The sequence below is a fragment of the Carcharhinus amblyrhynchos genome, chromosome 31, assembly GCF_965287045.1.
Source record: "Carcharhinus amblyrhynchos chromosome 31, sCarAmb.v2.hapA, whole genome shotgun sequence".
NCBI lineage: Eukaryota > Metazoa > Chordata > Chondrichthyes > Carcharhiniformes > Carcharhinidae > Carcharhinus > Carcharhinus amblyrhynchos.
In genome coordinates, this window is record NC_137354.1 from 25,098,081 (window position 1) to 25,123,818 (window position 25,738).

Below are 25,738 nucleotides of genomic sequence, written 5' to 3' on the forward strand. Positions count from 1 at the left end.
ATGTGGAAAATGCTGAAAATACTCAGTGCAGGCAGCATTTTCCCAAAGAAACAGAATTAATCTTTCAGCTTGATGACCCTTTGTCAGAACCAGTGCCGTCAGACCGACTGAACATTTGCAACACCTGCAGTATTTTGCTTTGCTGAACAGATATTTTCTTCTCTCCAAAAAATTAGATTTAAGCAGCTGAAAGTGAAGTACCCACCTTTCTTTTTGAGGCCATTTCATGAATGTCACTTGTGTTTATGATCGATAGAAGGATTAGATGGGAAATGAGGAAGACCATTTTCACACAGAGGAGTGGTAGCGGGTGGGGGTCTAGAACACTCTGCCTGAAGGGGCAGCAGAGGCACAAACCCTTAACTCATTTTAAAAATATCTGGATTAGCGCCTCAGGTGTTGTAACCTGCAGGGTTACAAACCAACGCTGGAAAGAAAGATTAGGCTGTATGGGGAAGGAATCGTCTTTTGGAAGGGCAGAATGATCTCCTTCTGTGCTCTAGCTTTTGCTGCATTTTCTAAAATGTTGAAGTATCTGACGAGAGGATAAGGGAGTGATGGTGTGCAGGTTGCTCCTTAGGACAGCCAGCACTGACACAATGGGCTGAATAACCTTCGTCGGCGCTGTAAAATTCTATTCTATGATACATTATGGAGCATCAATGTAAGTTATGAATTCAGCCTTGAACCACACAATACAATGTGAACCTGTGTTGAGGCAGAATGAAGAGCGCACAGCACGAAGAAACTTACATTTCAATAAAAATAGATCCAAAAGGCAGGATTCCACCCAAGCATACAATAACAGCAGGCTCCATGAACCTGCAACACAAGATCAAAATTAGAAATAGTCAGCTTAATACAACAAGTCAAAAGCATCATCTGTGGATGCAGCATTGTCCAAAAGAGATTCTAACTGTGAAGAGGCCTTTTAATTTGGTTTTGTGAGCTAGCTTCCTCTGCACAGCAAGGTCAAAAGGTTAACAACTTCTACCCTTCCAACAACAGAGGAAAGAGCCTGTTTTCATCCCGCTGAAGGAAATTGTGAATTGCCTTTTTACCCCCCCGGAGAGCACTCAAATAGAGCTGGATAAACACGGTATTCCACAGACCACTAAGCATTTATACAAGGCGCATTAAAAATGTTAAATTACTAGCTTAAGCACCTTGTTGAATGCTAGTGAGGATTGCAGGCAAAATGGACACTAAGTACTTCCCAGTGATGTGATAGCGGCAACTACATGAGCAAGCCTTCTAAAGAATGAAGATTAAAGTCAGGCGGTGAAGTGGGAGGAGGTAGGGGGTGGGGAAGAGAAGAGGGGACCATAATGTCTGAAATTATTAAATGTCTTGAACTTCCTACCCAATTCTGAAACCACTTTTCTCATTGCCTTTCTTTTTGGAGCTACTTTAATCTTCTCATTTTCCCTGCCTGAGATAACCTTTGAATCATTTTGCAATTCTTAACCTTGCAAACTTCATTTAAAAAAAAATCGAAACTGTTAACCTCCAACTGTATTGTGACAGTTCGTGTTCTGGACTCTCGGTTTCTTGCAGTTCCCTATCCTTCCTTGTTCTCAAGGGTATGCTAGTTTAGTGATTATGGTTTCTGAACCAGCAAGAGTGGGGTCATGAGTTCAAGTCATGGCAAATTGTGAATCTGAATTTGATAAATTGCCTCTCAGCACCCTGTGAAGTGGCCTGGCAAGCTACTCTGCAGTAAAGACACAACAACAATAAATGCAGTCCTGACTGCATCACAAGGATAAAGTAAAATTATTCAGTCTTAGCACGCCAGTGTTTGAGAAGGATCTAAATTCAAACATTAACCAATCTTTTCGAGATAAAGGACCAACATTTAAATAGTGTCCTTCACAATTTCAGGACATTCCAAAGTACTTCACGTAAAGCAGTTTTAAACAGTCACAGAGATAAACAATTTGCCCACACAGCAAGCTCCCACAAACAACCAATATTAACCCATCACCTGTGATTGTAATGACTTAGACCTTGGTGCATAGGACACAATTTCAAAGTTTGCCGACAAAATGAAACTTTGAAGCATTATGAATAATGGAGAGGATACGTAGAACTTTGAAAGGGCATAGACAAGTTGATGGAATAGATGGAACATGGTAGATAAAATTCAATGCAGGGAAGTAAGAAGTGGTTCATTTTGGTGGGAACATCATGGAGACGTAATATAAAATAAAAGGTACAACTCTAAAGGAGCAGAGAAATCTGGGTATATATGTACATAAGTCATTGAGGGTGGCTGGACAGGTTGAGAGAGCAGTTAATAAAGCAAGCAGAATCCCTGGACTTTATTAAGAGGACCATAGAGTACAAGAGTAAGGAGGAGATGCTGAGACAAGGCAGAGGTTTAGCTTCAACTGAAGTTTCCAGGCTGGGTGCCGTACTTTGGATGTGAAGGCGTTGGAGAGAGTGAAGGAAAGGTTCACAAGAATTGTTCTAGGGATAAGGGGTTTCAGTTATGTAGATAGACTGGAGAGGTTGACACTGACTTCCCTGGAGAAGGCTGAGAGAATTTTTGACAGAGGTAGTCAAAATCACAAGGTGCCTGGACAGAGTAGATAGGGGAGTGACTACTCCTACTGGTGAATCAAGAACGAGGGGGCACAGATTGAAGGTAATCGGCAAAAAAAGCAATGCAGACACGGGGAAAAACTTTTTAACACAGCAAGTGGTTAGGGTCTGGAATGTGTCGCTCTGACAGTGCGGAGACAGTGAGTGGTTAGGGTCTGGAATGTGTCACTCTGACAGTGCGGAGACAGTGAGTGGTTAGGGTCTGGAATGTGTCACTCTGACAGTGCGGAGACAGTGAGTGGTTAGGGTCTGGAATGTGTCACTCTGACAGTGCGGAGACAGTGAGTGGTTAGGGTCTGGAATGTGTCACTCTGACAGTGCGGAGACAGTGAGTGGTTAGGGTCTGGAATGTGTCACTCTGACAGTGCAGAGACAGTGAGTGGTTAGGGTCTGGAATGTGTCACTCTGACAGTGCGGAGACAGTGAGTGGTTAGGGTCTGGAATGTGTCACTCTGACAGTGCGGAGACAGTGAGTGGTTAGAGTCTGGAATGTGTCACTCTGACAGTGCGGAGACAGTGAGTGGTTAGGATCTGGAATGTGTCACTCTGACAGTGCGGAGACAGTGAGTGGTTAGAGTCTGGAATGTGTCACTCTGACAGTGCGGAGACAGTGAGTGATTAGGATCTGGAATGTGTCACTCTGACAGTGCGGAGACAGTGAGTGGTTAGGGTCTGGAATGTGTCACTCTGACAGTGCAGAGACAGTGAGTGGTTAGGGTCTGGAATGTGCGCTATGACAGTGTGGAGACAGTGAGTGGTTAGGGTCTGGAATGTGTCACTCTGACAGTGCGGAGACAGTGAGTGGTTAGTGTCTGGAATGTGTCACTCTGACAGTGCGGAGACAGTGAGTGGTTAGAGTCTGGAATGTGTCACTCTGACAGTGCGGAGACAGTGAGTGGTTAGGGTCTGGAATGTGTCACTCTGACAGTGCGGAGACAGTGAGTGGTTAGTGTCTGGAATGTGTCACTCTGACAGTGTGGAGACAGTGAGTGGTTACGGTCTGGAATGTGTCACTGACAGTGCGGAGACAGTGAGTGGTTAGGGTCTGGAATGTGTCACTCTGACAGTGCGGAGACAGTGAGTGGTTAGAGTCTGGAATGTGTCACTCTGACAGTGCGGAGACAGTGAGTGGTTAGGGTCTGGAATGTGTCACTCTGACAGTGCGGAGACAGTGAGTGGTTAGGGTCTGGAATGTGTCACTGACAGTGCGGAGACAGTGAGTGGTTAGGGTCTGGAATGTGTCACTCTGACAGTGCGGAGACAGTGAGTGGTTAGAGTCTGGAATGTGTCACTCTGACAGTGCGGAGACAGTGAGTGGTTAGGGTCTGGAATGTGCACTATGACAGTGTGGAGACAGTGAGTGGTTAGAGTCTGGAATGTGTCACTCTGACAGTGCGGAGACAGTGAGTGGTTAGAGTCTGGAATGTGTCACTCTGACAGTGCGGAGACAGTGAGTGGTTAGGGTCTGGAATGTGTCACTCTGACAGTGCGGAGACAGCGAGTGGTTAGGGTCTGGAATGTGTGCTATGACAGTGTGGAGACAGTGAGTGGTTAGGTTCTGGAATGTGTGCTCTGAAAGTGCAGTGGAGACAGGCTCAAATGAGCCATTAAAGAGGAAATAGGATTACTTGAAAAAAATGTATGTATAGAGTTACGAGGAGAAGACAGGAGAATGGCACTTGGTGAATTGTGCCTTCAGAAAGTCGGTGCAAACAGATGGGCTGATTAGCCTCCTTGTGTCGCAACTGTTTCGTGATTCTGTGAATCGTGCTGATTGATGGATAAACATTGGAGAGAATAGCGGGAGAGCCTCTCTGCATTTCAAATGGCATTATGGGACCTTCTGCATCGACATGACAGGAGAGATTAAACTGGGTTTAACATCTGATCTGAAATGTGTCACTTCAGAAAGCTGCAGCATTCCCACAGTACGACACTGGGACTTCACTTGGTTTATGTGCACAAGCTTTGGGAGTGGAACTTGAAACCATAACCTTTGGTTGACACTTTCCAGGCACACAGTGACAGATGATAGGAAAAGACAAATCTACTTCCTTCGGACAACACTACAAGCTCCGTTCCCAAGCCACTGATTTCATTCCTTTCACTGGCATAAGGATGAATCAAATCATTTATAACCTTGGAGTGATACTGAACTTTCTGCCCTGTGTCCTCTCCATCATTAGGACCAGCTACTTAAACCTTCATAACACCCCATGTCCCCGCCTCTGCCAATCTGCTGCATAAATGCTCAATCTCACTGTTACCTCTGGACTGTTTTAACCACTTCCCATTTGTCCATCATTCCTGGACTCTGTGCCCTGCAGCAGCTGCCGATTAAATTATGCCTCATTTCAAAATCCTCATCTTTGTTTTCAAATCTCTCCTTGTTCCTGTATACCACACACAGGCAGCTGGAAAAATCACCACCTGGAAGCTCCAATTCAAGCTAAATCATAGAAATGCTGGAGTGCAGGGGTAGGCCAATCGGCCCATTGAGTTGGCACTGACTCTTTGGCAGAGTGCCATACCCAGACTCTCTGCCCACCCATTTACTACAGCTAAACTTCCTAGCCTACACATCTTGGAACACTTAAGCAGCCAATTCACCTAACCTACACATCTTTGGGCCATTTGCAACGAAGTTTAAAGTTTATTTATTAGTGTTCCAAGTAGGCTTACATTAACACTGCAATTAAGTCACTGTGAAATCCTCCAGCTGCCACACTCCAGCACCTTTTCATGCACACAGAGAATTTAGCATGGCCAAAGCACCTAACCTGCATGTCTTTTGAACTGTGGGAGAAAACCCACAGACAGTGACCCAAGCTGGGAATTGAACCTGGGTCCCTGGTGCAGTGCCAACCACTGTGCCAACCTGGATGAATTAACGGCACAAAAAAAGTAAAAAGGTATGAACTAACTGTCATTACAGGGACGTGGCTGAAGGGTGACCAAGGCTCGGAACTGAAAGTTCAAGGGCATTTAGGAAGAATAGGCAAAAAGGAAATCAGTACTCTAATAAGATGGAATCTTAGATTGGAAAATAATGAATCAGTTTGGATGGAGCTGGGGAACAGCAAAGAGCAGCAAATGTTTAGTAGGTAACCTTTGTATACATGGGCTTCAGTAAAGCCTTTGACAAGATACCTCATGGTAGACTGATAGAAAAGGTGAAATCACATGGGATCTGGCAAGATGGATGCAGAACAGGCTTGGTCATAGAAGACAGAAGGTAGCAGTAGAGGGGTGCTTTTCTGAATGGAAGGCAGTATTCCACAGGAATCAGTTCTGGCCCCTTTGTGTTCGTAGTATATGTAAAGGATTTGGAGGAAAATACAGCTGGTCTGATTAGTAAGTTCACAGATGACACAAAAATTTGGTGGAGTTGCGGATAGTGAGAAGGATTGTCAGAGGACACAGCAAGATATAGATCATTTGGAGACTTGGGTGCAGAAATGGCAGATGGAGTTTAATGCAGAAAAGAGAGAGATATTGTATTTTGGAAGGTCCAATGCATGTAGGAATTATACAGTAAATGGTAGAACCCTTAGGAGTATTGACATGCAGAGAGACCTGGGTGTACATTGCCACTTTCAGTGATTGGTAGACATGCATAAGATAGTCAAGAAGGCATATGGCATGTTTGCCTTCATCGGTCAGGGCACTGAGCATAAAAATCGGCAGGTCATGCTGCAACTGTACAGAACCTTAGTTAGGCCTCATTTAGAATATTGTATACAATTCTGGTCACCTCACAACTAGAAGGATGTGGATACTTTGGAGAGGTACAGAAGAGATTTACCAGGATGCTGCCTGGTCTTGGAGGGTATTGGTTACGAGAAGAGGTTGGATAAGCTTGATTTGTTCTCGCTGGAACAACAGAGGTTGAAGGGTGACCTGATAAGGTCTAGAAGATTATGAGTGGCATGGACAGAGTGGATAGTCAGATGCTCTTTCCTAGTGTAGAAAAATCAAGTACTAGGGGACATAGGTTTAAGGTACATGGGGAAAAATTAAGAGATGTGCGAGGCAAGTTTTTTTTTTATAAACTTAGAGAGGGTGAATGTCTAGAACACGTTGCCTCGCGAGGTGGTGGGAGCAGATATGATAGCAGCATTTAAGGGTATCTAGACAAATACGTGAATAGGACGTGAATGGAAGGATACGGACTCCGTAAATGCATACGGCTTTAGTTTAGGCAGGCATCATGATCAGCACAGACTTGGAGGGCCGAAGAGACTGTTCCTGTGCTTTACTGTTTTTTGTTTTGGTACACAAAGTTTGAAAGTGTAGTAGTGCAATCTGAAACTAGTGTTTTAATCTAAACATGGGAAATTATGAAGGCATGAGGGGCAAGTTGGCTGAGATGGATTGGGGAGTTACATTAATAAGTATGACATCAGACAGGCAATGGCTAGCATTTAAAGAGTACATGGTTTGCAACAAATTTACACGCCTGTAAGATACAAAAAGCCAGCAGGAAAGGTAATCCAACTAAGATTAACAAGTTAAAGATTCAATTAGATCTAAGGAAGAGGCATCTAAAGTTGCCAAAAAAGGTAGTAAGCCTGAGGACTGGGAGCATTTTAATATTCAGCAAACAAGATATTGATGGAGAAAATAGATTATGAAATTAAATTAGCGAACTTAAAACAGGCTGTATAAGCTCTTGTAGGTATGTAAAAAGGAAAAGGTTAATAAATTTGGGCCCACTACAGGCAGGGAATTTATAGTGGGGAATAAGGAAATGGAGGAGAGAATAAACAAACACTTATGTCTTCACAGAGGAAGATACAAAAATGCTCCCTGAATTATTGGGAGGCGCCAGGCTAAGGATCTTAAAAAATTAGTATGAGTGAAAAAGTAGTGCTGGGAAAATTAATGGGGCTGGAAGTTCGTAACATGTACGTGCAGAAGTAGGCCATTTGGCCCATCGAGTTTGCTCTGTCATTCAATGAGATCATGACTGATCTAATATGATAATCCTCAATTCCACTTGCCCACCATCTCCAAAACCCTCGATTTTGTTACTGATTAAAGATGTCTATCTCAGCCTTGAACATACTTAATGACTCAGCTGCCATAACCTGATGACCTACATCTAGAGTGTTTAAAGAGGTGGCTGTGGAGATGATAGACACATTGGTGAACATCTTTCAAAATAATATAGATTCTGGAACAGTGCCTTCAGATTGGAAATGTCAGCAATTAGATTCAGGGTAGCCTGACATCAGTGGTAGGGAAAATGAGTTTTGCTGAAAAGAAAGCCATTTTGTTGAAGCTTTTCATCTTGCACTCATCAGAACAACTTGCACTGTATTGACTTTAATGAGGCCCACAAAGTGGGCCTGTTAGAATATGAGCTCCCTGATTGAGGCAGTTATTGTTGTCCCTATCCAGGAGCCCTGCAATGATATGGAATATGGAGTGTCCAGGTAACCAGCACTCAATGGGTACACACTGTACTGGGAAGTACCTGCCTGAGTATCACTTACTATGGTGAATAAATCAGGATTTGGTGAATGGCCTTTTGAGAAGTATTTCACATGCCAATGAATTGTCCAGGTAAGTGTAAAATGAAAAGCTACGGAAAAAAAAGTCTAGTTTCCAAACGAGGGAAAACACTAGAATCTATTGTAACAGATGTGAAAACTAGACGTGTACAAGACAATTGTGAGATTGAACAGAGTCAATATGGATTTATGAAAGGGAAATCATGTTTGACAAACCTGTTGGGAGTTTTTTGGAGGATGTTACTAGCAGAATGCGTAAAGGAGAACCAGTGATTGTAATGCATTTGAATTTTCAGAGGATTTATGTATAGGTCTGATACAGGTTAGTAGTTAAACAAAATTAAAGCTTACAGGATTGGGGAAACATACAGGCATAGATTGAGGGTTGGTTAATGGCCAGAAAAGAGATAAAAGAGTCATCTTCAGATTGGCATGTTGTGCTACTGGGGTACCATAGGAACCAGTACAGGGGCCCCAACGATTCATGTTTGGATGTGGGGAGCAAACGTAGTATTTCCAAGTTTGCTGATCACACAAAACCTGTGAGGAGGATGGAAGGAGCCATCAAAGAGATTTGGACAGATAAGTGAGTGGGCAAGAACAGAATATAATGTGGATAAATACAAAGCTATTGATTTTGGAGGGAAAAACCAAATGGAAAGAGATTGGGAAGCATTGATGTCCAAACAACATTGGGTGCGCTGAATCAAAAAATGGGTGATGTGCTAGAGCCATTGGACATGGTTTCCCAGAATAAGAGGTAGGGCCATTTAGGAATGAGATCAGGAACTATTCCTTCAGTCACAGGGTGGTGAATCTTTGGAATTCTCTTCCCGACTGCTGTTGTGGTGGCTCCATCATTGAGTATGTTCAAAACACAGGGCAGTAAGTTTCTAGAGGCCAATGACATCAACAGATATGGCAATAGTGTGGGAAGATGGTGGTGAGATAGACAATCAGCCATCATTCAGTATCCTGGCACAGTAGGCTTGAATTAGCTTACTTCAGCTCAGTGATCCTGCAGTCCGATAGCTCTCAGATGTTTGCGCTCCTCCAACTCTTTTCACACCCCCATCTCCCCAATAAAATCCCCACGTTTCCAACTATCTCACCATTACAGAGTGTGCCTTCAGCTACCTGGGTCAGTGAGCTCTGTGGAATTCCCACCCTGAACCTCTCCCACCTCCTGAAAAATGCTTAGAATTATAGAATCCCTACAGTGCAGGTGGTGGTGATTGGGCCCATCGAGACTGCACCAGCTGTCCGACTGAACATCTGCAAATCCCCATAACCCACACATTTTGGAAACTAAGAGGCAATTTATCATGGCCAATCCACCTGACCTGCGCATCTTTTGACCATAGGAGGAAACCGGAGCACCCGTGGGAAACGCATGCAGACCCCCAAAGCCCGGTCCCTGATGCTTTAAGGCAGCAGTGTTAACCACTGTGCCATTGTGCCACTTCTCAAAATCTGCCTTTTTGACAAGGCTTTTGGTCAAGTCTCCTATCTTTTTTTGTGACTCTGTCAGTGTTTGATATCATTCTTTCAGTTAATTCAGTCAGTCAGTTAGGTCTAAGAAACTGGGAACGGAGAGAGCGTTGGAGGAATACAGAGAGAGTAGGAGGGATCTCAAAGGGGGAGTTAGGAGGGCAAAAAGGGGGCATGAAATGGCTTTGCAGGTAGGATTAAGGAAAATCCAAATGCGTTTTACTCCTATGTTAGGAACAAAAGGGTGGCTAGGGGAAAAATCAGTCCCCTCAGGGACAGAGTCCGAGGGAATGGGGGAGATCCTGAATGAATACTTTGCGTTGGTATTCATGAAGGAGAGAGGCTTGGTGTCTGGTACAGTCTTCGAGGGAGCTTTAGACCAATTGAAGGAACTACCAATTACGAGGGAGGAAGTGTTAGGGCTTTTAGGTAGCATTAAAACTGATAAATCTCCGGGGCCCGATGGCATTTATCCTAGGCTGCTTAGGAAGGCGAGAGATGAAATTGCTGGGCCTCTGACGCAAATCTTTGTCTCTTCTTTGGACACAGGTGAGGTCCCAGAGGACTGGAGGATAGTGAACGTGGTACCGTTGTTTAAAAAGGGTAGGAGGGATAACCCTAGTAACTACAGGCCGGTGAGTTTGACGTCAGTGGTAGGCAAGTTGATGCAGAGGATTCTTAGGGATAGGATGTATGAGCACTTAAAGCATTGCGATCTGATTAAGGATACGCAGCATGGCTTTGTCAAGGGGAAGTCTTGCCTTACGAATCTGGTAGAATTTTTTGAGGAGGTGACAAAAATGGTCGATGAAGGACGAGCCATTGATATCGTCTATATGGATTTCAGTAAGGCGTTTGACAAAGTCCCTCATGGTAGGTTGGCAGAAAAGATTAAGGCTCATGGGATACAAGGCCAGGTATCTAGATGGGTTGAGAACTGGCTTGCTAAGAGGAGACAGAGAGTAGTAGTGGAGGGGTCCTTTTCTAGCTGGAAGTCTGTCACTAGTGGTGTGCCACAGAGCTCAGTACTGGGACCTCTTCTTTATATATATATATATAGATATATAAATGACTTGGAAGAGGGAGTAAGTGGTGTGATCAGCAATTTGCAGATGACACTAAGATGGCTGGATTGGCAGGCAGTGAGGAGCAGTGTCTGGCAATACAACGGGATATTGATAGGCTGGTATATTGGGCAGATATATGGCAAATGGAGTTTAATCCGGATAAATGTGAGGTGATGCATTTTGTCCGGAATAATGTAGGGGGGGGGGAGTTATATGATAAAGGGTAAGCCTATAAAGAGTATCGAAACGCAGCGGGACCTGGGGGTGCAAGTGCATAAGTCTTTGAAGGTGGCAGTACAAGTGGAGAAGGCTGTGAAGAAAGCTTATGGTATGTTAGCCTTTATAGGAAGGGGTATAGGATATAAGAGCTGGAGTCTAATGTTGCAGTTGTATAGAACGTTGGTTAGGCCGCATTTGGAGTACTGCGTCCAGTTCTGGTCGCCTTACTACCGGAAGGACGTGGAGACTCTGGAGAGAGTGCAGAGGAGGTTTACCAGGATGTTGCCTGGTATGGAAGGACTGGGTTATGAGGAAAGATTGAGCAAATTGGGGCTCTTTTCCTTTGAAAGACGGCGACTGAGGGGGGATCTAATAGAGGTATATAAGATTATGAAGGGTATAGAATAAACAGAGGTAAGCTATTTCCTACGTCAGAGACACGCAGTATGAGGGGCCATAGGCTTAGGGTGAGGGGGTAGAGGTATAACACAGATATTAGAGGGAGGTTTTTCCACACAGAGGGTAGTGGGGATATGGAATGCTCTGCCAAGTAAGGTGGTGGAGGCAGGCATGCTGGAGTTGTTTAAGAGTAACTTAGACAGGCACATGAGTGGGTTGGAGATGGGAGGATATAGGAGATTGTTTTAAATAAGGTTCATTAGCATTGGGACGTCCCTGGTAATGTATAAGGATATGGAATGATACTAATGTTTTTCTCTTTTAATTCACAGGTTTTAAGTCGGTCCGTCTTGTTGTCCAACAAGGGGCATACACGCGATGGGTCGTACTTGGGTTGAATGTTCGAGAGTAGCCTAGTGCTTCATGTCGTTAGTGTGTGCTTAAACTGGACCAGATGCTGGGCAACACGACAGCTCAGTGACTATCACTGTTTGCTGTGCAGATACATGGATCTGGGCCAGTGTCTGTGGGAGTTTGCGCATCCTCCCTGTGCTTGCGTGGGTTTTCTCTGGGTGCTCCGGTTTCCTCCCACACCCCAAAGATGTGCTATTAGGCTGACTGGAGGTAATAAATTGTCCCTAAATTAGTTTCCCTCAATGTGGAATGCCATAAACAATACATAAGGGTCATGGGTGGAGGGGGGGGACTGGTAATGTTAAAATGGTGGCACGGGCTCGTTGGGCCAAAGGGCCTGTTTCCCGGGCTGTTTTTGTTCTTTGTTAATTCTCAGTCTAAATGTCGTAACATGAACACATTCTCATTGCTGTCTGCACTGACTACATTCTACTGGAATGCATGAGATTGACTCTAAACAGTTCAGCTGGTGCCACCAAGAAGCAGATCTCAATGATTCCCAAACTCATTTCAACAATACCAGGGATACTGCAACCTGCACAATTATTCAACTTGGAGCTTTCACATTCTACTTTTAAAAACTAAACTATACATAACACCAAAATATTTAATAGAATCTATGTACTCACCATTTCTTCTCTGGAATTGGACGCGGTACTGCATTAACACGACAAGGAAAGTTGGGCTGTCCTGACATATTTCTACCAAGAATAGTTCCCACCAGGTTCAGTGGAAGGATGACAAAAAAACAAATGCAGCACACAGCAACCTTTGAGAAGAAAAAAAGCACATTTTAAAAGTCAATTCAACTTCACTATGTATTTTGTTTATATTGTGTCGTTGAGATATTTTTGATAAATTGATGTGAATAGGATTGAAAATGATTGCATGCAGATAACGAGTGACTGATAAATACTATGCAGCACTTGCAAAGTCAGGACAGTACATAAAGATGGGATTGTTGGCTGAGAGTTTCCACCAACCAAGGTTATTCTGAACTTCCTTGTACACCGTTTAAATCATTAATGATCATCGTGGATTTGGTAAGATGGAAAAATGCAAATGTCAGAACACATAACATTAAAATATGAACAACCATAGCATCACAATGTCCACAGTGGATCCAGGAAAAGTACTTAGATTTAACTTTGAAGATGTAATATTAAATGGTATGCTTGGATTACTTTGGGTTGTCAAACGGTAAGCCAAAGTGAATATGAGTTAAGAAACATTTGACCTGAATGAAAGCTACTTAACTCTTTGTTATCAGCAATAAAAAACAAATGTCAAAAACCTCTAGTGCAACTGGGGGCGGCACGGTGGCACAATGGTTAGCACTGCTGCTTCACAGCGCCAGAGACCTGGGTTCGATTCCCAGCTTGGATCACTGTCTGTGTGGAGTTTGCGCGTTCTGTGTCTGCGTGGGTTTCCTCCGGGTGCTCCAGTTTCCTCCCACATTCTGAAAGACGTGCTGGTTAGATGCATTGACCTGAACAGGCACCGGACTGTGGCGACTAGGGGAATTACACAGTAACTTCACTGCAGTGTTAATGTAAGCCTACTTGTGACTAATAAATAAACTTTTACTTTTTACTTTACTTTTCAGTCCCCTTACTCGCAGTTGCGACTGAGATTAGAATGCATCCATGGCTCATCAAATTGTACGAGTTTGAGGCTAAGTGAAGCAATCTGACTCAAGGTCAGTTTGGCTTAATGAACAATGCAAGTCAGAACGACAACCTTACAGGCTTCCCTGCAATTCTGCTAAGCATGAGTTTAGCATTACAGCTTTGAGGATTATGCTATCACTAAGTTCTTTGTTTAGTAATGAAAGCAATTATATGCTTTATGATATTAGTAGGTTGTGTAAAATTAATCAGCTATGGCAGCAATCAGAGACAATTCCTCCTCTCGAGTGCTCTGGTTCCTTCTGCGTGATGTGCTTGGTTGCTTAACAATTTATGTAATGGCTTACACGGGGAGGACTGGTTATAAAATTTCTTCATCTTTCTTACTGCCTTAGTCTTATAATTTCTTCTTTTTCTAAATTCTCATTCTAAATCCAATTACTGCTTGGTTGGCATCGTAATTTTTATTCTGCCATCTGTACGACATAACTGCTGTTATCCCCAATCACTGCAGTCCTACGGAATGCAGCTTATCCTGAGTCCTCGGCCAAAATATTCCAACTTCGGTAAACACTAACAACACATCAATGTTCCTGACAGACTGTATAGTACTAAACATTTAAACTGTCAGCTCAATGATAAAACTGCAGATTGGAACCAAATCTTGAGCACCGAAATATTTATGCCTGACGCGGGGGCACCTTTAAGGCAGAAGTGATCTCCTGCTATGGATAGTTTTAGGCAGGGACAGATTGAGCCATTTGCTTGCCAGCACAGTGTCTCAGCCATTCTTGCATCTTCAGGCAGTTTTAAACACAGGAAAGAGGCACTATTTAGCCTTTTTCTTTACAACCCTGGCCTCTCAGGTTTTTATCCTCTCTTCTTCCTCTCCTCTCCCCACCCACCCCATTAAATGAAATAAGCCTGATTCCCAACTCCTTAAATAGAAACTTTGAGTTTTATTTTGATTAATGAAACCATTTAAAATAATGCTAGCCCTGGCAAAATAGAAAATTGGTCATTGATTAAAGTCAGCGTACAGGCGCCATCCAGAGGTAGTTTAGAGGAGTGGTGATGCAGAAGCGGCACGTAGTCTGTGCAGCTCTCTCACATTTGCCTTTATTGATGGTGGTCTAAATATTCAGCTGGAGGGGAGTTGGAGAGGCCACCTTGCTAAGTTTTATAGCTCTCCAGACAAGCCACCTGGGTGCTGCATTCAGTTTTAGAAACATCTCAACATTTTAGCTTTTCAACTGTTTCAATGCTGAAAGACTTCAGAGTTACACAAACTACAAGGACATGGGGGTTAAGCCACTAAAAGACAGACTCAGCCTAATTTCAAAGAGGAAGTGTGCGTACAAAGATCATTTAATACTTGGTGCAGAGGGGAAAATATTTCTATGGGAGGACGAACTGAATACCTTCCTGCACTAAGACTCACTAAGAGGCTAAAATTGCCCCTCAGTGCCCTCAGATGCGTAAATTAGAGGGATTAGTGGGTAAAATATGTAGGGATATGGGGGTGGGGCCGAGATGGGATTATGGGCAGTGCAGACTCAATGAGCCAAATGGCCTCTTTCTGTACTGTGGGGTTTCTATGAATTTTGTGAAGATTGTGTTCAATTCTGACATGCTTACCATTGTTCCAAAAGGAATAGCTCGTGATGCATGGTAATACATTGCAATGAAGTTTATGAAGAATGCAGTTCCGCACACCATGGCTGGGATCAGGAATGCCCCAATAAACATCTGCTTGATCCATCTTCGGCCTGTATATATATACATATATATGTACAAAAAGCAGAATGTAGTTACATGATCACTGCTTTCATGGATTTATACCTTGTTGCATATGATAGCAGCACAGGAAAATTATTTAATAACTTGAACAAGAATGAGTTGCAGACAACATGGGCCAATCACGTAACACTTAACTTTGGCAATACAACGGGATATTGATAGGCTGGTTGATTGGGCAGAACATGGCAAATGGAGTTTAATCCGGATAAATGTGAGGTGATGCATTTTGGCCGGAATAACGTAGGGGGAAGTTATATGATAAAGGGTAAGCCCATAAGGAGTATAGAATCTCAGTGAGACCTGGGGGTGCAAGTGCACAAGTCTTTGAAGGTGGCAGTACAAGTGGAGAGTGTGGTGAAGAAAGCCTATGGTATGTTAGCCTTTATAGGAAGGGGTATAGAATATAAGAGCTGGAGTCTAATGTTGCAGTTGTACAGAACGTTGGTTAGGCTGCATTTGGAGTACTGCGTCCAGTTCTGGTCGCCTTACTACCAGAAGGACGTGGAGACTCTGGAGAGAGTGCAGAGGAGGTTTACCAGGATGTTGCCTGTATAGAAGGACTGGGGTATGAGGAAAGATTGAAGAAATTGGGGCTCTTTTCCTTTGAAAGATGGCGACTGAGGGGGGATCTAATAGAGGTATATAAGATTATGAAGGGTATAGGTAAACAGAGGTAAGCTATTTCCTATGGTAGAGACACATAGGACAAGGGGCCATGGACTTAAGGTGAGGGGGGAGAGGTATAACACAGATATTAGAGGGAGGTTTTTCACACAGAGGGTAGTGGGGGTATGGAAAGCTCTGCCAAGTAAGGTGGTGGAGGCAAACACACTGGAGTCATTTAAGAGTAACTTAGACAGGCACATGAGTGGGTTGGAGATGGGTGGCTATAGGAGATTGTTTTAAATAAGGGTCATTAACACTGGGGCGTCCCTGGTAAGGTAAATGGATATGGTACAATAATAATGTTTTTTTTTCCTTTTCATTCACAGGTTTTAAGTCGGTCCGCCTTGTGTCCAACGAGGGGCATACACGCGATGGGTCGTACTTGGGCTGCTCTTGGTTGTTCGAGATTGGCCTAGTGCTTCATGTCGTTAGTGTGTGCCTAAACTGGACAAGATACTGGGCAAGACGACAGCTCAGTGACTATCGCTGATTGCTGTGCAGACACATGGATTTGGGCCGGTGTCTGTGGGAGTTTGTGCATTCTCCCCGTGCTTGCATGGGTTTTCTCTGGGTGCTCCGGTTTCCTCCCACACCCCAAAGATGTGCTGTTAGGCTGATTGGCAGTAATAAATTGTCCCTAAATCAGTTTCCCTCAATCTGGATGGCCATAAAACATTAGACAAGGGTCGTGGGTGGAGAGGGGGACTGGTGGTGTTGAGATGACGGCGCGGGCTCGTTGGGCCGAAGGGCCCGTTTCCTGGGCTGTTTTTGTTCTTTGTTTTTGTTTTATCAAGCCAAGATTGTCACCGACCTTGCCTCTTTTCTGAAGAGTTTCTTTCCAGGACTTGCAATCTCAGCCCCTATACCAGTCACTCCTACCTCCCTCACAGGGGTGTTAAACAGGACTGGCCTGCTAGTCCAGTGCTTCAACCTGTTCTTATCTCAAACTTCTTTCTCTCCTTGCCCAGTCTCTTCCCGTTCACACGTGGTTCTATCAATATCCTTTATCACTAAACCATTCTTTGGTTCTAACTGCTCCTTTTCATTTGGGAATATCCAGGCCCTCTATATTTCAACTCCTCAGGAAAGCTCAAGGGTTGTTACTGCTCCCTTGAACAGCGACCCAGCCAGTCCCTAGCCACATCACCAGCTTCGACCTGGCCTGAACTTGTTCTCACACTGAACAATTTCTCCTTTGCCTCTACTCATTCTTCCCAGAGTGTTAGAACATAGAACATAGAACATTACAGCGCAGAACAGGCCCTTCGGCCCACGATGTTGCGCCGACCAGTTTTTAAAAAAAAACACTGACCCACTAATCTAAACCAATCCCTTTTCGTCCATAAACCTATCCACGGATCTCTTAAACGCCCCCAAACTAGGCGCATTTACAACTGCAGCAGGCAGGGCATTCCAATCCCTCACCACCCTCTGGGTAAAGAACCAACCCCTGACATCCGTCCTATAACTACCCCCCCTTAATTTAAAGCCATGCCCCCTCGTGCTAGCTTTCTCCATCCGAGGAAAAAGGCTATCACTATCCACCCTATCTAAACCTCTAATCATCTTATACGTTTCAATAAGATCCCCTCTTAGCCTCCTTCTTTCCAGCGAAAACAACCCCAAATCCCTCAGTCTCTCCTCATAGGACCTCCCCTCCATACCAGGCAACATCCTGGTAAACCTCCTCTGCATCCTCTCCAAAGCCTCCACGTCCTTCCTGTAATGTGGGGACCAGAACTGCACACAATACTCCAAGTGCGGCCGCACCAGAGTTGTGTACACTTGCAACATGACGCTGCAACATGACGTTGCTTTGGGAAGCCACACAGGTCCCAGCTTTGTTTTTGTGGAACATTTTGTTCCGGTCCACACATTCACCTATTTTCCTTCTACGCAGATCACTGCAGCAATGCCATTTTCTGCTCTTGCCCTTACCAATCTGCCCTTTCACTTCCTCCTTTCTAACCATCCAGGGACCTACACATTCCTTCCAGTGAAAGAATTCACCTGTACTTCTTTCAACACAATATTCTGTATTCACTGCTCACCATGCAATCTGCTCTTGCAGGAAACTACAGGCTAGTCAGCCTAACATTGGTGATAAGGATGTTAGTGAAACCCATTGTCTGAGAGAAATTAAACTTTCTGGAAAGGCATGGGTTAATGAGGGAGAGTTAGCATGGGCTGGTTAAATCGTGTTTGGCCAACCTGACAGAATTCTTTGGTGAGCTGATAGAGAGATTGATCAATATGATGAGGTGATGTTATATCTATGAGCTTTCAGAAGGCATTCAGCAAAGTAACACACAGGGTTATTAAGACTGTAGGCCACGGAACTGAGAAAGTGGCAGCGTGGATGCAAAGTTAGTTCTCTGATAGGAAGCACAAGGATGATGGTGGATGGACATTTTTTTAAACTGGAAGGTGGTTTGGCATTCCCAAAATTCAGTTTTGGATTTAAGACTTCTATTAATTTTTAGAAATTACCAAGGTGTAAGCATTATGTTTGGAGTTGGTGAAAAATTCAGCATTACAGGCCAAATAGGAGCCAAGCCTAATCAACAAAACCAAAACTGCTTGCAATCTCCATCATACAAATATACCAGCATCCAGTTATTGCCAGAGGTTACATAAACAGTTTGAAGTATTAGAATAGAAGCAAGGGACAGTTTTGATGCCTCCATTTTCCAGCAGAGAGAGAAGCACCTTATTACAGGAAGGATGTCGTGGCCATGGAGCAAACGTGATTCAATTTTCTTAAAGATACAGAAAGGTTCTACATATTAGCCAAGACCACAGCCGAGGTGCAATTTAACTCAACACCTCCAAGATAAGGAAAAGGGAGAAGCAGCTTTTGGTAAGTTAGCCGGCTCACTTGCTGCAAATGTGAATGTTTTGCGAGGACAGTGAGCTTCAAAGTAGTTGAATGGACCATCATTTATAGTCTAGGCTCATGTACATAATTCTAAGCAAAATCAAAGATTTAGATTATGAAGCTTACGTCAAAGCATCCTAAATCTGGAACTGCACTCAAAACTGACATTTTAGTCTCCAGTACCCTGCCTGGCAAGTTATATGAAATGCTTTCACTGAGTAAGAGGCCTTCCTGATATCTATTTAACACTTACACTTTATCCATTTCCTTTCTTAACTTTGTGGTTCATCTTCCAGTTCCTAGGGGGCATTAAATTGCCATGAAAGCACTAACCACCATCTCAAAACAATGAGTACATTATTGTGGATGAGCAGACCAAGAGATAATATGCAGAGACTCCAAATTTTCCTGTTTTTACCCCACCCCAAATTTGAGGTTGGGAGAAAGATTAGTGCCTATACACCATGTAGCAGAATGAGTAAGTGCTGATGAAGCTTTACAGGCTTCTCTTGTCACACTTAGCGAGTGCAAAACACTGTCAAGTGGATTCAAAAATATGGTAGCAGATGCTTCAGCATCATTAGAAAATTGGTGCAATATGCAGATCACTCACATCCTTGTGTACAACTGAGTTTATCAACTCGGGTTACTGCCCATGACAATATGGGATACAGGCAGTCAGGGGTTTTCCTGGATAAATCAAACAGCATGGGAGGGAGCACAACATTCAAATTTCCACAGCAGCCCCATAATGTTAAGCTATAATATAAGCCACGAGAAACTAATGGAACAATATACTTCCAGTAAGTTAAACATACAAACTGAATGGATTCACACTTCAGAGATGAGGAGTCATCCCCCATCTTCATTTTTTAAATTCCCAGAATTCTTCCCAGTTCAAGTATCAGCACAAATAGCCGGACAGCTGCTGTACATAGTAAAATATAAGCAGATCCCACACTACCAAGATCCAGCTGTCCACAGATTTCCTTACTAGAGTCATCATCACCCTTTAAAGGGATACCATATGGCGCTAACACAAATTTAGTAACAAGAAAAAGCCATTTGGGCCAACAGAACCAATTGTTCTAAAGTGAACAATTCTCACCTTCTCACTATATCCCTCTCTCCACTAATTCACTCTAACTGCTTGTGGTGTCTGCTTCAACTGCTTTCCCTTGTAACTTATTCCAATAACATTTTCCCTTTCCGTGAGAAATTTTAGGCTTATTCCCACTTGCCACTGATCTGAATCCTTTGTCATAATAAATTTGGCCAGATTAATTTTGTGAATTCTTGTCAACTCAGTTGTACACAAGGATGTGGGTGATTTGCATATTGTACCAGTTTTCTAATATACATCAATTCTAAAAATGTCCTTCAACCACCTCAAAGTTCTCCTCTTTTCCAAAGATCTATGGAATGATTGATTTCAAGAATCTACTCAATAATTGGAGTCTAAAGTTGAAGGAGCAACAGAGACAGTCATTAGCTTCACTCTCAACAGAAACAAAAAAATGCTGGAAAATCTCAGCAGGTTTTCAATATAGTTAGTTAGTTTCTCGTGGACTTCAGCAAGGCGTTTGATAAGGTCCCCCATGCACGACTTCTCGAGAAGGTGAGAGGGCATGGGATCCAAGGGGCTTTGGCTTTGTGGATCTAGAACTGGCTTGCCTGCAGAAGGCAGTGAGTGGTTGTGGATGGGTCTTTTTCTTCATGGAGGTCGGTCACCAGTGGAGTGCCCAGGGATCTGTTCTTGGACCCTTGCTGTTTGTCATTTTCATAAATGACCTGGATGAAGAAGTGGAGGGATGGGTTAGTAAGTTCGCCGACGACACGAAGGTTTGGTGGTGTTGTGGATAGTCTGGAGAGATGTCAGAAGTTGCAGCGAGTCATAGATAGGATGCAAGACTGGGCGGAGAAGTGGCAGGTGGACTTCAACGCAGATAAACATGTAGTGGTCCATTTTGGCAGGTCCAATGGGATGAAGGAGTGCAATATCAAGGGTAGGACGCTTAGCATTGTTGAGCAGCAGAAGGACCTTGGGGTCAGGTCCATAGGACTCTTAAGTCAGCCTTGCAGGTGGAGGACGTGGTCAAGAAGGCATATGGTGTGCTAGCCTTCATTAATTGAGGGAGTGTGTTTAGGAGTTGGGAGGTAATGCTGCAACTTTATAAGACCCTTGTCAGACCCCACTTGGAGTACTGTGCGCAGTTCTGATCGCCTCACTACAGAAAGGATGTAGAAGCTATTGAGAGGGTGCAGAGGAGATTTACAAGGATGTTGCCTGGATTGGGAGGCATGACTTATGAGGATAAGTTCTCCCTGGAGAGACGAAGATTGAGAGGCGACCTGATAGAGGTTTATAAAATGTTGAAAGGTATAGATAGGGTGGATTCTCGGAGGCTATTTCCCAGGGCTGAAATGGTCGCTACGAGAGGACACAGGTTTAAGGTGCTGGGGAGCAGGTACAGAGGAGATGTCAGGGGTAAGTTTTTCACTCAGGGGGTGGCGAGTGAGTGGAATCGGCTGCCATCGGTGGTGATAGAGGCGAACTCGCTGGGGTCTTTTAAGAGGCTTCTGGATGAGTATATGGGATTTAATGGGATTAAGAGTTATAGATAGGCTTGGTAAACTTGGATATGATCGGCACAACTTGTGGGCCGAAGGGTCTGTTTGTGCTGTAGTATTTTACATTCTGTCTGACAGCATCTGCGGAGAGAGAATAGAGCCAACGTTTTGAGTCTGGATAACCTTTCATTGGAGCCAAGAGCAAAGAAAACCATGCGAGATTTATACCATGAGAGTGGAGGGATAGGGGTGACTATAATTGGACACAGGAAATGTAAATGATGATGAAGGCAGTTGAAGAAGGTGCTAAATGTGGGGTGGTGGCAAGACGAAGAGCAAGATTGAAGAAGTGGAAAAATGGAAGTGAGCATGAAGGGTGATAAAAATGGATGAACGAAAAGAAAAGAAGAAATGAAATAATAAATGGAATGGAGTGAAGGTGGAGGGGAGAGTTCATGCTCTGAAGTGGTCGATCTCAGGCGTTCAGTCCGAAGGCTATAAAGTGCCAACTGGAAGATGAGATGCCGTTCCTCCAGTTTGCGTTGGAGTTCACTAGAACGTTGCAAAAGGCCAAAGATGGACATGTGGACAGGAGAGCAGGGTTGTGTGGGCTAACATTGAGTCTGGATGACTCTCCACAGATGCTGTCAGACTTGCTTTTCTGTTTCAGGTTCCAGCATCCGCAGTATTTTGCTTTTAACTTAGCCTCACTAATCCTACAGCTCCAAAAACTAAAATTGTACAAAGCTACCCTCAATAGTGAAAATCGACAAGACACCAACAGAAAGCTGTGGCCATTTGAACCACCAAAGTGCATATGCAAGCAGAAAGACCTTACAATCCCAGTATAGCAGTCAACTGTTTCTTGGATGATTTCAAGAGCTTTCACCTCCAATACCCAACAATCTTTCCACATATAAACACTTTATGAAGCTCTTTCTGATACCAGTCTTTTTTATAAGGGTCTATCGTCTGACAAAATTAGTCAAATCTATTTTCTGAATTAATTTCTACATCGTCTTCAATTTCATGAGGCAACCTCTTGGGTGTTTCCTATTAATGATTCTCCTTAAGCCATCCTCTAATGTTAGCAGACAGCTTGTGAAATATAAAGTGAATTGAACAAATGACTGGTGTCATAGAGTTTTAGAGGTTTACAGCATGGAAACAGGCCCTTCGTCCCAACTTGTCCATGACGCCCTTTTGTTTTTAAAAGATCCTAAGCTAGTCCCAATTGCTGGCGTTTGGCCCATATTCCTCTATACCCATCTCACCCACGTAACTGTCTAAATGCTTTTTAAAAGACAAAATTGTATCCTCCTCTATCATCATCTCTGGCAGCTTGTTCCAGACGCTCACCACCCTGTGTGTGAAAAAATAGCCCCTCTGGACCCTTTTGTATCTCTCCCCTCAAAGCTATGCCCTCTAGTTTTAGACTCCCTACCTTTGGGAAAAGATATTGACTATCTAGCTAATCTACGGCCCTCATTATTTTAGAGACCTCTAGGATCACCTCTGACCCTCTGATGTTCCAGAGAAAAAAGTCCCAGTCTATCCAGCCTCTCTTTATAACTCAAACCATCAAGTTCCAGTAGCATTCAAGTATCTTTTCTGCGCTCTTTCTAGTTTAATAATATCCTTTCTATAATAGGTTGACCAGAACCATACACAGTATTCCAAATGTGGTCTTGTACAACTTCAACAAGACGTCCCAACTCCTGTATTCAATGTTCTAACCAATGAAACCAAGTATGTCGAATGCCTTCTTCACCACTCTGTCCACCTGTGACTCCACTTTCAAGAAGCTATGAACCTGTACCTCTCGATCTCTTTGTTCTATCACTCTCCCCTATGCTCTACCATTAACTGAATAAGTCCTGCTGTGATGTAATGGCTGATGGAAAAATATCTGGGTGTGTAAACACTTCCAAAGCTTGCTGAATAAGCATGAACGAAGTTGAGAGATTTGACTTTTAGTAGACTTAGCACTCCCTTCCCAAATACTGTAAATAAACAATGCTTAACAAATTTGAGAACAAAAGATTAGAGTATGAGTTAGCAAAGTATATATAGTTGTGACAGCCACATTCACACTTTGGAAGCATAAGAGCCATTCTCTTCACCGTGCTAATACCAGGCACTCAGCACTAGCTGAGTTGATGTACACATTTGAGTCTAATTAACTTGGCAACACCCATCACCTGTTCCCCTTATTAAACTGCTAAGTATTTAACAGCCATCAAGAGAATGAGTGTGGCCAAATTCTCCTCCAACTTGACTTTCAAGTTTGCTGACACCACCACCATCGTGGGTTGGATCTCAAACGATGCTGAGATGGAGTACAGGAATTAGATAATCTATCTGCTGAGGGAACAATAATCTCTACCTCAATGTCAACAAACTAAAGGAGATCGTCATTGACTTTAGGAAGCATAGAGAACATGCCGCTGTCTACATCAAAGGGACAAAGTAGAAATGATTAGGAGCTTCAAGTTTTAAGCTGTCCAGGTCATCAACAACTATAGTGTCCACTGTTGGGGTGGGTTCTCTCACCAAGTTTTACACACGCACCATAGAAAGCATTCTTTCTGCTTGTATCACAGCTTGGTGTGGCTCTGCCCAAGACCACAAAAAAACTACAAAACTTCAAGAGTATAGTCCAATCCATCACACTAACCAGCCTCGGGAAAGCAGCCAGCATAACTAAGGACCCCATGCACCCCAGACATTCGCTCTTCCACCTTCTTCCATGGGGAAAAAGTTACAAAAGTCTGAAGTCACATACCAACCGACTCAAGAACAGCTTCTTCCCTGCTGCCATCAGGCTTTTTGAGTGGACCTACCTTGCATTAAGTTGATTTCTCTGTACACCCTAGCTATGCCTTTAACACTACGTTCTGCATGCTCTCTTTCCTTCTCTATGAAATGTATAGGTTTGTCTTATAGCACACAAGAAACAATATTTTTCACTGTATAATACGTGACAATAATAAATCAAATTTTATTTGTCAGCCCACGGGGCTGATGGGGTTTAATTTACAGAAATGTGAGGTGATGCATTTTGGTAGCTTGAACCAGGGCAGGATTATTCAGTTAATGGTAGGACACCAGGGAGAGTTACAGAACAACGAGATCGCAGGGTACATGTTCATAGCTCTTTGAAAGTGGAGTCACAGGTGGAGAGTGGTGAAGGCGGCAATTTGGCATGCTTGGTTTCATTGGTAAGAACATTGAATATAGGAGTTGGGATGTCTTGAAGTTGTACAAGACATTGGTAAGGCCGCACTTGGAATACTGTGTGCAGTTCTGGTCACCCTATTATAGTAACGATATTATTAAACTAGAAAGAGTGCAGAAAAGATTTACGAGGATGCTACTGGGACTTGATGTTACTGAGGATACTACTGGGACTTGGGTTATAAGGAGAGGCTGGACAGACTGGGACTTCTTTCTCTGGAGGCTGAGGGGTGATCTTATAGAGGTCTATAAAATAACAGGGGCACAGATCAGCTAGATAGTCAATATCTTTCCCAAAGGGAGGAGAGTCTAAAACTAGAGGGCACAGGTTTAAGGTGAGGGGAGAGATACAAAAGTATCCAGAAAGGCAATTTTTTCACACAGACGCTAAGTGTCTGGAACAAACTGCCTGAGGTAGTGGTAGAGATGGGTACAATTTTGTCTTTTAAAAAGCATTTAGATAGTTACATGAATAAGATGGGTATAGGGGGATATGGATCAAATGCAGGCAATTGGGATCAGTTTAGGGGTTTAAAAAAGGCAGCATGGACAAGTTGGGCTGAAGGGCCTGTTTCCATGCTGTAAACCTCTATGACTCTATGAAATCAAATCTATCAGATATTAACAGATGCACAGTGGTTAGCACTACTGCCGCACAACATCAGGGACCTGGGTTTGATTCCACCCTTGGGCGACTGCATGGAGCTTGCATGTTTTCCATGTCTGTGTAGGTTTCCTTTGGCCGCTCCAGTTTCCTCCCACAGTTCAAAGATGTGTAAGTTATGTGGATTGGCCGAGCTAAATTGCCCCTTAGTGTCCCAAGATGTGTAGGTTAGAGGGAGTAATGGGGTAAATATATGGGTTATAGGGATAGGGCCTGGGTAAGGTGCTTTGTCAGAGAGTCAGTGCAGACTTAATGGGCCCAACAGCCTCCTCCTGGAGGGATTCTATTATTTTCTTCTTTTTGTTAAAATAAATTGATATACAAACAAAAACCATTCATAAAGAAAAAATAGAAAATGATAAGATGCTATCTTATACAATCAATCTTTAATATTCTCCATATCTTGAAAGAAAAAATGAGAATTACAACTTGAAAAATGTGACTTGATTATGACACAAGATGACTCCCCCTTTGAGGATAGCCAACAATCTCTCTGGACAAGTAACTCTTCTTCCAAAATAACCTGACAATTTGTGACTTGCGTGAACACATTTTGTTTTTAAAATCTCCTTACTTTCCAG

At 43.4% G+C, this 25,738-nt stretch overlaps 1 protein-coding gene across 1 annotated transcript in view; it reads right to left on the bottom strand.

Moving 5' to 3' along the window:
• tm9sf3 (transmembrane 9 superfamily member 3) overlaps nucleotides 1-25,738 on the bottom strand; it is a 144,597-nt gene that overhangs the window by 18,645 nt on the left and 100,214 nt on the right. The window contains exons 9-11 of the mRNA XM_080215749.1: nucleotides 14,980-15,110; nucleotides 12,343-12,482; nucleotides 754-822 (exon numbers count right to left, since the gene is read on the bottom strand). Coding sequence (XP_080071875.1) covers nucleotides 754-822; nucleotides 12,343-12,482; nucleotides 14,980-15,110 — 340 coding nt within the window. The remainder of the gene's footprint in view (nucleotides 1-753; nucleotides 823-12,342; nucleotides 12,483-14,979; nucleotides 15,111-25,738) is intronic.